This window comes from Lissotriton vulgaris, chromosome 1_1 (assembly GCF_964263255.1).
Source record: "Lissotriton vulgaris chromosome 1_1, aLisVul1.2, whole genome shotgun sequence".
In the NCBI taxonomy this organism is placed as follows: domain Eukaryota; kingdom Metazoa; phylum Chordata; class Amphibia; order Caudata; family Salamandridae; genus Lissotriton; species Lissotriton vulgaris.
The window spans coordinates 1,560,542,871-1,560,557,984 of NC_141685.1; the positions used below are offsets into that span (position 1 = coordinate 1,560,542,871).

Sequence of the window (15,114 nt, forward strand, 5' to 3'; positions counted from 1 at the left end):
ACTCAGCCATGGGGAAACTGATCCAGAGCTGGCCAGGTGCCACAAAGAAAGGGCATCCAGATTGCCCAGTTCTTGATACTGTAATACTATGAGCTGTCTAAGTATGAAGAAACAATTCGTCTCATGGTAATTAAATCTAGGATCATTAAAATGATGACAAAGGACTCAAGTAAAGTTGATGTATAGCCCAATGAATCACACAAAAAGGCTTCAACTTCACATCTTGAAGGCCTTGCCTGTCACCAAATTCAATATTTATAAAGGTGTCCGTTAATTGATGATTTGTGGCAAGATGATAAAATATTCAAAGAAATTTGTCTTTTATACAAGATAGTGCCTCTGATAACATTAGTTTGGAGGATAAAGTGGCATTCTCTACCTCCAGATTGTGATCCTTACTCATGGGAAACGCTCCATTAATCTATTTCATGCATTACCCCAAGGGGAAACATCCTCAACAACGACTCTGGACCAACGAGTTCCGGAGTCACGAAAGCTGAACGACGACTTGCACGAACAACGACTTAGCCTGAACCACGTGCAAGTCGTTGTTCAGAGGAGCTTCAAAACAGAAACGGGTAAGAGGGTTTTGTTTCTAGGGGTTTGGGGGGACATGTTAGTTAGTTAGTTTTTAGGGTTTTTATTTGTATAAAGAAATAAAATAAATGTGAGTGAGGGACTATGGACAGATGAGGGGCGCCGATCTGAATACAAAGTGAAGGTAAATAAAAATCTAACTGCTGCATTAAAACATAATTTCAGTGATCGCTTTAAACAAAATCAGTATTGCGTTCCTTTTTTAGTATTTTTACAAGAAGTTTCGTCGCAGTAGATGTCTCACTGTCACACAAGGTTAAGCTGTGTAAGCAGAAATTTTCGGATGGTGCTGCTTTTCTCTCCCATTACTCTAAGCAGATTTACAGACTATACTTTTTAATTTAGTTTTTACAGATTTTTAAGAAAAAACCCATTTCAGGAAAGCTTCGCATCCCACATCCTTATCTGCTTCTTGATCTTTAACGCATTAAATAAACTCCTACGGCAAACTTTCACAAGGAGTATTACCGATCACAGGACACAGGTTATTTTTCATTTTTGAAGTGTTTGGTGTGATTCGTAAAAGCGCTTGTTGACCAGTTTCACTCTGTAGCCAATGTAGTAGCTCTATGCAAAAATTTACTTTAAAAAAATAAAAATTTAAGGTAGGGACTTGTGACTGCATTTTTATTTGTTTATAAATAATCTGGTTTTAATGTGCTTCAATATTACTGACAACTGGAAGAACAAGTGGTTAGCTTGCAGCGTGCTCTTCTTTAAGTTTATCTGCACGAGAGGCTGCAGAGTTTGCCTACACACATTGTTTTGGTGATTAAAGAAACTTCTTGCTTTCACCTGGCAAGGCTGTAGCAGCTTGGCAGCGCGCGCCTCTGAGAACTCTATCGAGGATGCTGACATTATGATTGATGGATTATTTTCAGTGCTTTTGGTGTAGTGGTTAAACGTGGAGTTCGTGGTTCAGTAAGTCGTGGATAAATAGTTAGTGGTTTGGCACAGGTCGTTGTTTAGCCTTCGTGGTTCAGGCACTTGTGATTTAGTAGGTAGTTGTTTAGTCATACAACCTTAGCCCAAGATCACTGAGCAACACTTACTCTGATTTTGTTAACTTCACTGTGTGGATAAATGCTGCACATGTTGGTGGTAAGTGTGTATGTGGTGGTAAACATTTTGCTGTGCACAGTGACCATGTGTTTTTCCACTTAATGCATTACAGTCTGCATGATATAATAATAATAAAAATAATAATCCATATTTGTAAAGCGCACAATCACCCGTAAGGGTCTCTAGGCGCTGGGCACCGTCGGGAAGATTAAGCAAGATACTGCCCAGAGTTACATGGTGCTGGGCTAATCTGCTGCCGGTGATCGAACCGTGATTCCCAGATTCCGGAGTCAGTCGCCCTAGCCGCGGCGCCACATATATATATACCATTCAAGGCTCCTTGTGTGCAGCTGAGGTCCGGGTGCTCCTTTGTACGTTGGGTACTTCGGAGCTTGAATATTTACGCGGCGGCCCATGCAGCGGAAGGAGCACCACCCTGAAAGAACCGGGGGCCATGCGGTCTTGACTACGGGCCGAGAACATGGGACAGCAGCATATGGATTCTGCACGCATTCCACATAGCGAGGCCCATCTGTGGGCTTGAATAGTTACCAACTGAACATCAGCGCGATGTGAGGCACTACAAGTCCCATAAGTCCCATCTAGGGCGTGCATCTAAGCAAGAAGGGGTGTGGTGCCTCAAGCGCTCCTTCATAACTGCCAAAGCCTCTGAAGAGAAGTGGGGACACTTCGAAATACGTCAGGCATCCAGGGCAGTTTGAACAGTTAAAGGATATCGTTGTGCTGGAGGCGTGCGTACCATTCAAGGCTCCTTGTGTGCAGCTGAGGTCCGGGTGCTCCTTTGTACGTTGGGTACTTCGGAGCTTGAATATATATATATATATATATATATATATATATATATATATATATATATATATATATATAAATCCCAACTCACAAGCGCCCAAAGCTTTAGGAGGCACTCAACAACACCAACTGATAAGGCAGCAGCGTGATGAAGCAGATTTGAAGATTCTGATAGGTGAGCCTTACGCGTTTCGAACAGAAAGTTCTTGATCACAGGCAGGGCGGCTGCATTTCATACAAGGAAACTGCTGTTAATTCACCTTGGATTTATTTACCACAAGCAGGTCACATGATAAGGTAAAGCATTCTGGTCACCGTAGTTTCCCAACTGTGTCACTCATTACTGCCATTCAGTGCACACAATTGCAAATAACGTTACAGTCTCGTCCTCATTTAAATTAAATCCAGCCATAAGTGGGCTCTTTTCAAGTTGCTCATTTCCGCTGCTGATTCCAAAAGCCAAGTGTCAGTCCAAACAGAGCCTCGTGTGTGCAAAGCCCCTGGCCCGCGTATGATAGCGCGGGGGTGCACTCCTCGCGGCAGGACTGCCGCGTTTAAACATCCCAACTCACAAGCGCCCAAAGCTTTAGGAGGCACTCAACAACACCAACTGATAAGGCAGCAGCGTGATGAAGCAGATTTGAAGATTCTGATAGGTAAGCCTTACGCGTTTCGAACAGAAAGTTCTTGATCACAGGCAGGGCGGCTGCATTTCATACAAGGAAACTGCTGTTAATTCACCTTGGATTTATTTACCACAAGCAGGTCACATGATAAGGTAAAGCATTCTGGTCACCGTAGTTTCCCAACTGTGTCACTCATTACTGCCATTCAGTGCACACAATTGCAAATAACGTTACAGTCTCGTCCTCATGTAAATTAAATCCAGCCATAAGTGGGCTCTTTTCAAGTTGCTCATTTCCGCTGCTGATTCCAAAAGCCAAGTGTCAGTCCAAACAGAGCCTCGTGTGTGCAAAGCCCCTGGCCCGCGTATGATAGCGCGGGGGTGCACTCCTCGCGGCAGGACTGCCGCGTTTAAACATCCCAACTCACAAGCGCCCAAAGCTTTAGGAGGCACTCAACAACACCAACTGATAAGGCAGCAGCGTGATGAAGCAGATTTGAAGATTCTGATAGGTAAGCCTTACGCGTTTCGAACAGAAAGTTCTTGATCACAGGCAGGGCTTGTCGTGATATTGCCTGTGGATTTACCTTCTGCGCTGCTGCCTTGATAAACGAAAGTTGCCACAGGGGAGTGCATCTCAAGTGTGGACACTTGTGGAACGTTTATATATATATATATATATATATATATATATATATATATATATATATATACATATATATATATATATATATATATATATTGCTATGTTTCTTATAACAACTGGGATGCAGTTAATGATACCATAAATAGGGATTATTGTGCCTTATGATTTTTCTCTTCCCTCAGATAAAAAGGACCAGACCTACACCAATCAGGCAAGGTGTAGCCTGTTTGATGACTGACTGACAGACTTGACCATACAGTTACACCAGAAAGTGTAGTGTGAGGGATTTATGGGACCATTCCATCCTGATGAAGGCCCCAGAACTATTAATGCTAATTACATTTGCCACAAACATGTGGATGCAAACTGGGGTTCTGCATCAAACAGTTTCAAAAAGTACACCGTTTTCAATCATGCGATAGGTAGGGATTTATAAAGTCTTTTCAAATCCCCTTCCTCCACATTTTTCATAATTCCTGCTCCCCTAGGAACTTTAGTCATAGGGAGGAACACATTTCCACTCTTCTTTATATAGAGCTCAAAGTTGAGCCAACCTTTTGCAGCTTGTTGTCGCCACAGAAAGGAGGGGCCAGATGATGAAACATGTCACCTTGGTGAATGAAGGTCTTTGTCCTTCACATGGAAGAAACTAAATATTCTCATCCCACTAGGGTATCAATCCTCATGAGAAAGGCTCCAGTACTTTTTCAGTGATATGTGCCAGGTACTGTGCCGTGACGTATTAATGGTAGGGTGTATCTTGACACGGAGTCCATTTTTTCTTCTCCCCTATTTTTGTGTAGGCTATTGTCGTGCATGCACCAACATGTGTCTTGACCATTGAACAGTGTGTGCTGCATAACAATCAGTGCTGCCGGAATCGCTTCCATCAGGGGAGCAAGCTTGAACGTATAGCTGTATGCTATCCTTTATTGATCTATTCGTCCTTTCAACTTGGCCATTAATCTGGATTTGTTACATTACCCCCTATGTTTGATAGCACTGGGCGAAAAAAAATAAAATTTCTGTTCACACATATTGTACTCCCTTACGACAATAGTTAAAGTAATCTGTGCATTGTAATCACATCCTACAAACAATAAATTACAATACTAATTGGAAAATTACCAACAAAACTGATTTTCCACCTCTTGGAATAATAGGTAATGAGAATTAAAATATATCTCTTATTTACACCTAACTACTGATTGCGGATTTCTATCAAGGGCTCGGGAAAAGTTGACTTAGCATTATAGGAGGGACCCTTGATCTGTTCACAAATTCTTGTCTTAACCTTTCCAGCTAAGCCTTATTTTTCGTGCTTGAAATATTATCTAAAGGACCCACATTGTCAAGATCGTTGAATTTGTTCCTTTTGAGCCACTGTTGGAAAAGATAGATCTGCTCTCATGACATATCCATTATCAACTGAAAGCACCTCCTGAATTTTGGCATAGGGCGGCAAGTGTTTTCCATTATCCTGTTTTTTTATCCATCCATTGGCAGTGAAACTCATTTCAATTCACAATGTGACATTGACTTATAATGCTGCACTTCAACCTTTACAATCAGTCCAGACACGAATGACATAAGGTTCTTGTTGTGGTTAATATGCGATCTGTATTTCTTGTCCTTCCCACATATACCCTCTATTTTCCTTCACGTATAGTTCTTTGTTTAACAATTTACCCCATTCCTTTTCTCCCACCTTTCCCCCTTCTCCCTTCATCCTGTTGGTGCCTTCCTGTATTCCATTACTGTTGGAATGTTAAAGTTTCCATTGGGGCTTGGTGGTCACGTTATAACTGCCAGGGTTGTCACTGAATAAACAGCTTCTTGCTTATCCTCGCTTCTGGAATTCTTTTGTTACAATAGTTCTCAACTGCACCCCAACTCAGAAATTATTCTAATTTAGTATTCTATTATGAAAAACATAAGCCAACATAAAGAAGGACTGAAAAGGAAACTTTAAATTCTTTAAAAGTACTGACCACGTCAAAGGCAGTAAAAACATGGCAGTAGTGGTGGGCAGACTTCAAGTCCTTTGTGATGTAGGCAAATGTTGAGAGGTCCTCTGGGTCCTGTGCTGCACAAGAGATGTTTCGAATTTCATGTTCTGCAATAATATTCTGAAAAATATAATAGGCAGAGATGACACCACACAAAAGAAACAAGTTACACCAAGCATATTCATTCTTTATTGTGGTTGGGGCTCTGGCAAGGTGCAAATTAATTTTGGCTTATTTTTAATTGTTGTACTTTGAATATCTTGATATGGTGAACCAAAATGTGCGATGCAGCAGTGCTCTTTGCAGATTACAACTATTCAGGAATATCCAATTGAACATGACAGCTAAATCACAAAATGAAAAAATGCTTCGGAACCCTGCAACTATTTAGAAGGAGTAGGCTAACTTTGCAATTGAGGTTGCAGCTATAAAGAGGGTACCAGAGTTCATGGGTGGCAGGGGCAGAGGTACCCAACAATCCCTTTTTAGGTCTCGCCTATGCATCGCGCATGCGCTGCGTAGGAGACCTTTAGCGGTCGTACAGCTCTTTTTCCAAGCACATACTCATGCTAATGGTGGCATACAGCTTGCGGGAGTGCGCAGCGGCGCGCCACAAGCACGAATGTGTGCTTTGAAAAAGAGCAAACAGCTGCTGCTTAGCGCGCTCTCACTTCCCCCACCCTTCCCACTTGTTATTTTTTGTAGTTGTTTACGCTCTCCTGTACAAGCATAACTCTTCTCGTCGCCAGATATTTGTGGCACCTGAGAACCTTTATTCCAGGTGAACTTTGTTATTTTTTTAATTCCGCTCTCTATTTCCCTCCTTCCAACTTTGTAGGCATTAGTGCAAGCGCTATTAATGAATCCACTGGTGGCATTTTCTTTAATATCAGGCTGTCATTTTCATGAAGCCATAGGGAGGCTGGAATGTACTTTAAACGTCTTCACATTTTTTGGGCCAGGGCTTCTTAAACATGGATACACAGTGCGATATTTAACAGAGAACTCCCCATGAGGTGCATTTGTGTAAAGAGTTTTATGTAGCAGCTCTGCCTGTGAGGTCAGCGTTCATGCTACTGTGCTGCTGCCAGGAAGCCATAGCTTAGAATCCGGTCAGACCGAATGCACCTCAGTCGGCCCTCCTTGTCCACATGCTTAAGGAATCGTATGAGCACAAAGGTATCGCTAAATGATTGTGTTTAAAGAATACTGCTCCAGCCCAACCCACCAGACAGAGAGATAAAGACAAGCGTGTCACTTCTATTGTGTTGTTTTCAGGAAACTGCTGAAGCAATGCAGAATGAGGCGCAAGTACTCAGCAGAACAGTATTTATTCAGAATGAAACAGGCGGGCTCCATATAGTGTTTTGGGCCTCATGGGGTTTGCTAAAAAACTGGGAGGTAGACCAGTTGAAGCTATTATTAAGGTTTATAGAGCAAAGTGTTTGGCGGTGGCCTCTTATGGATGCCAAATATGGGGCCATACCCCAACAAATAAAATTCAACTGGTGGAAAATAAATTCCTAAGAGGGCTCCTCTCAGTTCCCCAGTCTACCCCCACTTTTACCACACACACTGAAGTGGGGATCGGTTATGTCTCAGACCAAATCAAAATAGCACCCCTCTTGTATTGGCTAGAAATCTGGCTCAATGAAGAAATTACCCTAAACCACTCTATTATCAATGACTGCTTACATTTGGAGAGGGTTGATAATATTGTATGGCTGAACTACATTAAAAAGGGTTTCCAGAAGATAGGCCGCCCAGCCCTGTTTTACTCCCCCGACACAATAACCAAAAAAGACATTGCCCTAACAATAAACGCTCTAATGGATCTTTTAACATTAGATCGGGAGGAGATGGAGCTGAGAAAACCTCTTGGAAGAGCCAATTATGGGCTGGTTAGTTGCCCAGGCCCTGAACCATACTTATCTGTGGTAAATAATCGGTACCACCGATTCCTTTTGACGAGATTCCGCCTAAATCTGATTCATTACTCTTTGGGCTCCTTCTGCACTTGGTGTACTCCGGACAAGGCAGACCCTTGTTCTTGTGACTGTTTTTCATTACAAGACACGCTTCATTTTGTAATGTTTTGTACTCATTATGAACAGTGCAGACGGAAATATTTACTACCACTCTTGAAGAAGGCGGGCTTTGTTCAGGTTAGACCAGCTCTAGTATATTTAATGCAACTGGGTAGCCCCTACATTATATTTCCTGTGGCTAGTTTTTTGACGGCAGCTATTCGTGTAAGGAAAAACAATATCAGCTTACCGCGGATTCAAAGTTGTTTTGAGTAACTCTTCCTGTAAAAATATGTAATATACTTGCGTAGTAAGGTTTGCAGTTTAAACAGATTTTAAAGGTACAAATTTTATAGCGCTATAAATTCTTCTTAAAATGTATTGTAATTTTTAATAATGATAATGAATGCACTGTACTGTATTTCTTAATAATGCCAATGAACTGTTTTAACTTTTTTGTTATATTGCAAGTGTTTTTTTTTTATTTAAAAATGATTGTACCATGTCTTTTATGATATTAATTTTATTGAATAAAGAATTCTTGACTGACTGACTGACACCAGCGGGCTCCATATAGTGGCCACAGCTCTTAACTCTCCTGATTCCTCATCACCTGCCAATCAAGGACGCCAGCCTACAAACTTAGATTAGTTATGACATAGTGACATCCCATGTGAATAACTATGACAGCCATGAAAGGCCAGGCAGAGCTTCACAAAGTTTTCCTACCCTTATACAGGCACATCAAAAGTAAACTCTCCTCCCACAATTCTGTCGAAATTTAGAAAAAGCATTGGCATAGCCAATGGTATCCGCCTTTGGGACCTTATAAGTATTTGGTTATGCAGCACAATATCGTTGGTGCAACCACATCAACTGTTGCATGGCTAAACACTTATAAGGTCCCAAAGGCGAGACCTATTGGCTATGTCAATGCTTGCTATGTCAATGCTTGTTTACATAGCCACGCACTCACATTTGGGATTGAGATTCATTGTAAAGTAAGCTAATGGGGCCTGTCACTTTTGCGAATGCATTGAAATGGTTCTTATGTATGGTTTAGTGTTCAATGCTGTAAAGTATTAAGAAGATTAACAGAAAATTATATGTGGTACAAGTGCAGCATAATGGCACTTTGGTGAATGCATTATCTATTTTAGTAACAGGAGGCGTGATCCTCGGCTACTTGGGTCTTACGGTCTCGCTAATTTTATTTAGCAGAAGCGGTTCGTGTAGGTAAGCACGGGTGGCGGGTGGATGTCAACTGACGATGGAATAGGAATTATTTATTGGTTTAATTTTCCCTATTCCGTCGTATGTCGGCTCCCCTCCCCCCCTCTGCCCTACAGCCCTTACCTGCATGGACCACTGCTGTGTTTTACATAGAGCTTCCGCACCATCGAGGCATTAGGGTGCTTCATGTCGAACTCCCTTAATCACAGCAAAATAAGACAACAGAACAACATTTGAGCAATTACAAGTTAGAGCAGCATAATAGGTGCATTTTGGAGGACTCAATTTTATAAAACTCAAATGGAGTTCTGTTTCTGGCAAGCATCCATTAAATTAAAAACCCCGGAACACAGTTGCATGTCACCCCTTAAATATTCACGTACCAAGTCTTGTGTGGTCCAGATGGGACAATAGCTGTTTGATAAGTATATTGGGGTGAAATTATCTTCTATTAATGAAACAGCAACATAAAGATTCAGAGCAATTTGCCCCGAAGCCAGGTCTGGTGGCTCAGTGGCCTGTGTTCGACCTCATGGTCACTGGTTCAAACCCTGGCGGTATCACTCAGCCTTTCACTGATCTGAGGTCGATAAAATTAGTACCATTGAGTTGGGTAAAAATAAAAATCTGTAATTCAGCACCAAGATACTCCGTTAGGGGTGAACATGAGCTGTACAAATACACATTTTATGTTATTTGACATATCTGTTCTTTGATCTCATCTCAAATATAAAAAGTTCAAAAGAGAGGCAAGACCTACGAACAGCACAGCAGAAAACATGGAATCCAATTTGTAGGCTCCAGGTTCTTTGCTACTCTTAGCTCGCTTAGACACTGTGTAGTGTTCAACTTTTTTTTTAATGTATTTAACTTTTTCAAACAATTTTATTAAACGTATGGAGTTTTTAAATTGAGTTTTAGCATGTTAACTTAAATCAGAGCACTACAATTGTTATCAAAATTAACAGACAGCAATGAATCTGGTGCACCCTAAAAAGATTTGGTTAGTCCATATTTCGGTTACATGAGGGCAATCAATGTGTGAACAGCACAATGAAAAGCATTAGCATTGGTTAGTTTTTAAGTCTAGCATGAGAGCAAAGCACATCTATTGTTACAAATTCTTTACAATATACATAAAGTAGAAGCAAAAGATGATATACCATTATCTCAATAATGCACTAATGGCTAAGAGAGCATAAACTATAAAGAGAAAATGAATCCCGATCTAATTGAGAATATGCACTTGGCACAGGATATAATACACTTTACTAGTTGATGCTCTGGGTTTGTGGAACTACCTTTTGCCTTCCATCCAACCCAGTTCTGCAACACTCGGAGCTCCGGTAATGGCAGCGACACCCCCAGGGTACCCCAGATAGGGATCCACACCGTACAGGGTAACTTGGCCGTGCTTCAGGTCAGTGTTATGTGTGATGCCCTGTCTCTTTCTTAGCAAATACTTAAGCATGGTTGCTACCCAAAAGTAAGCTCTTGGTTTGGGGGGCCCTCTTTCGCCATAGAGTGACTCAATGCCTTCACAAGTCCAGATCTTCTTTCACCCACGGTCTGCTGGTCTTCTGTTCAAGGACTCTTCACAACAATTTTGGTGACGATTTTCTTCTCCTGTTTCAAGCACAACCTGGCGAAATTTTGGTGAAATTCAGGCACTTTTTCTCCTCTCTCCAGAGTCTCTCGCATTATGCCGTTCCTGGGGGATGTTTGCCAGTATATCCTGTATCGATGCGGAGTCATTTCGTCTCTCCGTCAATTCTTCAGGTATTTGACCAATTTTCTTGCGCTTTGGCCTAGCGCTACCTTTTGAGGCGCGCGCTGCTTTCCAGAGCCTCCTACGTTCCAGTGCACAGTGATGTAATCCCCAGCTTTCTGCATCACTGGAACGCACTATGCACGCTTGAAGCTCTTTGCGTGCCGTACGCAACGTATGTGATGCAGCGAAAAGTTCCGCCATCTTTAATTTTGTCTTGATTACTTATATGGTTTGCCTCAGTTCCACGCTCATCTTCAAGTTTTGATCTACTCAGTCTCCTGTATTAACTATACAGTTTCTCGTTCCCCTTCGCATCCATTGTATTGCATGTTCGACATCCATGTTTTGTATTGGATTGCATTCTTGTTCATCGTCGGTAAACACTGTGTGAACTCTGCACTCTTCATTCATTTTCAATTACCTTTGTTTTGCATCTTTCTGTGCAGTTACCTACGGTGATCTGCACACCTGTTTTAACTGCAGTTTACTACTCTGTTGGTACATATTTAACTTTTTTTTAACATAACATTTCTTTCCACAGGTTGTTGAGTTATTTCGTTGTACCTTTGTTTTGCAACAATGTCTGCCAATTCTGCAAATGTAATCCTGCTACCAATGTTTCTTTCCCAACCACGTCCCTAACTAATTATTTGGGAGGATTGGATAAAAATGCTTTATAATTATATTACAGCTCTTGATGGCAATACTTTTTCTCCAGCCAGAAAGAAAGGTTGGTTATTGAGCCCCTTAGGTAGTGAGGGCCTACATGTTTTTAAATATTTACCTGTGGCTTTGGGACCTAATGGGCAACCTATGGATGATGTCTATAAAGAAGCTATTACAAGACTTGAAATAAGATGTTCCAAAGAGGTAAATTTGGTGTTAGATATAAGTTTTATACTCAGCTTCAACTTGAAGGAGAAACATTGATGAATTTGTTGCTAGGTTACGAGAGCTGTCGGTCAAGAGCCGCTTTGGGACTATGACAGAAGAACTGATCCGTGATCAGTTGATTGCTCAGTGCTACGACAGAAAAATTCAGGAAACGCTGTGGACTGCCCAAGACCCATCATTGAAAGATGCTGTTGACATGGCCAAGGTCATCGAAGAATCTCAAAAGTGTATTAGAAAATTGAGTAAGAAGGCCAAAATTTCACAAGAAGTAGGGGAAGTTGACAACAAAGATGATGATGTTGAGGTTAATGCGGTTTCTAAAAAATGTGTAAGTCTTCGAGTGTTTGTGGCTCGGCATCCAAATCCAAGAACATAGAGTGTTTACCTTGTGGCAGTCAATACCATTTGGCGGACTCTAAAAGTGGTTTTGCTATTGATCAGATTTGCCGACAATGTGGTCGGAAAGGGCATTATTCCAGAATGTGTAAGCAATCTGAATATTCTGATAAGTCAAGAAACAAGATAAATGTGGTACAACTGTCTGACAATTACCAACCAGGCACTAACAAGGCATTGGTTGTGGGAGAAATGTGCGATGAAAGTATGGTTGGTGTCACTCAAGTGTCTCCTAGGTTGGAAAGACCCACTGTTGTATTCAATACTTGTGGCAAAGATGTAACATTGATGGTGGATTTTGGTTACATGTTTACCATCATTCCTGAATCTCTTTTTCGAACCACCTGGGAGGGCGTTTCCCTTGTGTGACAATGATATCAACCATGTTGGGTATCAAGGCCAGTCCATAGATGGTCTGGGGTACATGCTTGGCCAAATTTCCTTTGACACACGAAGTACCCAGGGAAAGATCTATATTGCCAAAGAGGGTCCCTCAATTCTGGGTTTGATGCACCAATATGATCTTCATATCGACAGGACCTGGTCCAGACTCCCCACGGAAGAATGGGCTAAGACCCTTGAAAGAACCACCCCTGCACACGCAGAAGATCCGGCTACAGCAGACAGAAAATTCAGGGACTGGATCACCTCCTCCCTAGACTTAGTACTCCCACTTAGAACCAGGGAAGACAAAAACGGCAAACCTGGCTCAGCTCCATGGTATTCCGCGGACCTCCGAATACACCGCAAAAATTGCAAAAAAGCCGAAAGGCTCTGGAGGAAAAACTGGCAACATCCCAACAAAGAAACTTACCAGTCCACGGTCAGACTCTATAAAGAGGCCATCAAACAAGCCAAAGCCTCATACTATGATACGCGGATACAAGAATCATCCAACTCAGCCAGAGAATCCTTCTTAATTGTAAAGGAGCTGCTCAAAGTCCCCATCACTTCCCCCTCCATCACCCCCAAAATTGACAGAAGTAACGAGCTGGCGAGCTTCTTTAATGACAAAATCACCCGCATCCTGAGCTCCCTCCCACCCCCCGGTCCCCCCAGCCACACGGAAAGCCGTTCATTCCCTGACCAGGCTGAAAGTAACTTACGCCCCATTCTACCGACATTCCGACCAGTAACCTTCCTAGAGGTTGAGCGAACCCTAACGAAAATGAAAAGTGGGTCACCCTTGGATCCAGCACCAATCAGGTTCCTCAAGACCGTAGCCTCAGTCATCGTACCTACTGTCACGGATCTCATCAACAGCTCGCTCGCCCACGGTACTGTCCCCGACAGCTGGAAGAGTGCGGTTGTAAAAGCACTCTTAAAAAAGCCTCAGCTTGACCCAGTAGACCTGTCTAACTACAGACCAATATCTCTACTTCCTGGGATCAGCAAAGTCACCGAGAAACTGGTAAACACACAATTATCACAGTTCCTTGAAACCAACAACTTGCTTAGACAATCCCAAACTGGATTTCGCCCGGGCCATGGGACAGACACCGCACTCCTCGCAGTCATTGAGGAAGCAAGGGGCATACTGGATTCAGGAGGATCAGTGGCAGTGATCCTCCTGGATCTAAGCGCAGCCTTCGACACGGTCAACCACCGTGTCCTTCTGCATAGACTGGCGGATGCAGGACTTACCGGGACAGCAATCAAATGGATTGAATCCTTCCTTACAGGGCGCACTTTCCAAGTGTGGGACGATAATCATCACTCATTCAACCTCCCACTCACAAGCGGCGTTCCTCAGGGCTCCTCCCTGAGTCCGACGCTTTTTAATGTCTATATGGCCCCTCTTGAGGACGTGGTAACACCATTTAACATAAAAATGGTGAGCTATGCTGACGATACTCAATTAGTCGTCTCCCTGTCCCAGCTGATCGACCATCCAGAAAACCTGACCAACTGCCTCACAGGAATTCACAACTGGATGAACAACTCCTCATTAAAACTTAATGGGACAAAGACGGAGGTGATGCTACTAGGAAAACAATGGACGACCATCCCCCCAGCACTCTGGCCCGATGTGTTCGGGGAAATTCCCCCCCCCCGAAACGCGAAATCAAGACACTCGGGGTGTGGCTAGAACCAGAACTCACTTTGAAAACACAAGCAACCAAAACCTCGGGCACCTGCTTCGGGCTCATGCGCACGACCCGTAAAATCCTGCCCTTACTGCCACCTACTTCCAGGAAGCTACTCATCCAGGGACTAGTACTGTCCCACCTGGACTACAGCAACCTGGTTTATCTGGGAGCCCCTGAGGCCACCCTAACGAAACTCCAGCGGACACAGAATGCGGCGGCACGCATGCTTACTAACACCCCTTCTAGAACGTCCGCCAAGCCGGCCCTCAAAGCTCTGCACTGGCTCCCTGTGCGCCAAAGGGTGCAATTCAAAGCGATGTGCACGACACACAAGCTGTTCAACGGATCTGGTCCGGCGATTCTCAGCAAAATGATTACCCCCTACACAGCAACCAGATCCCTACGATCCCAGAATGAGAACCTAGCTAGCACCCCTAGATTTAAAAGAACCCGTACAGGAGGACGGCAATTTTCCGTTCAAGCAGCTAAGGGATGGAACGCTCTTCCCCGCTCCCTCAGACTTGAACCCAACTACCTGGCATTCCGCAAGAAACTAAAGACTCATCTGTTCCCTAAATAAAGTCCCCTTGTCGATCTCCCCTCTCTCTCTTCCCCCTCAACAGGATCACAAATCATATAGCGCGGGGATGCCCTTGGGTCACCAGGCGCTTTAGAAATCGCTATTAAATTAAATTAAATTAAATCAATCAGAGGTCCCCCAATAAAATTATGGTGGTTCAAGAGGACATTCAAGTCCAGCATATACTTCAGGAAGCTCACCATGTGTTTGAAGATAGACTTGGTTGTGTCAAAGGGCATCAGCAAAAGATCATTCTCAAATCTAATGTGTGTCCTGTACAACAAACTCAGGACAATTCCTCTGTCTGTGAGGCAGGGTCTTGAAGATTTGTTAGAGGACTAGTTTGAAATCTGGAGTCATTGAACCAGTAGAGG

The 15,114-nt window shown here is 42.9% G+C and overlaps 1 protein-coding gene across 1 annotated transcript in view; it reads right to left on the reverse strand.

The window, feature by feature from the left end:
- ANKS1B (ankyrin repeat and sterile alpha motif domain containing 1B) overlaps positions 1 to 15,114 on the reverse strand; it is a 523,840-nt gene that overhangs the window by 68,268 nt on the left and 440,458 nt on the right. The window contains exon 7 of the mRNA XM_086918031.1: positions 5,732 to 5,869. Coding sequence (XP_086774157.1) covers positions 5,732 to 5,869 — 138 coding nt within the window. The remainder of the gene's footprint in view (positions 1 to 5,731; positions 5,870 to 15,114) is intronic.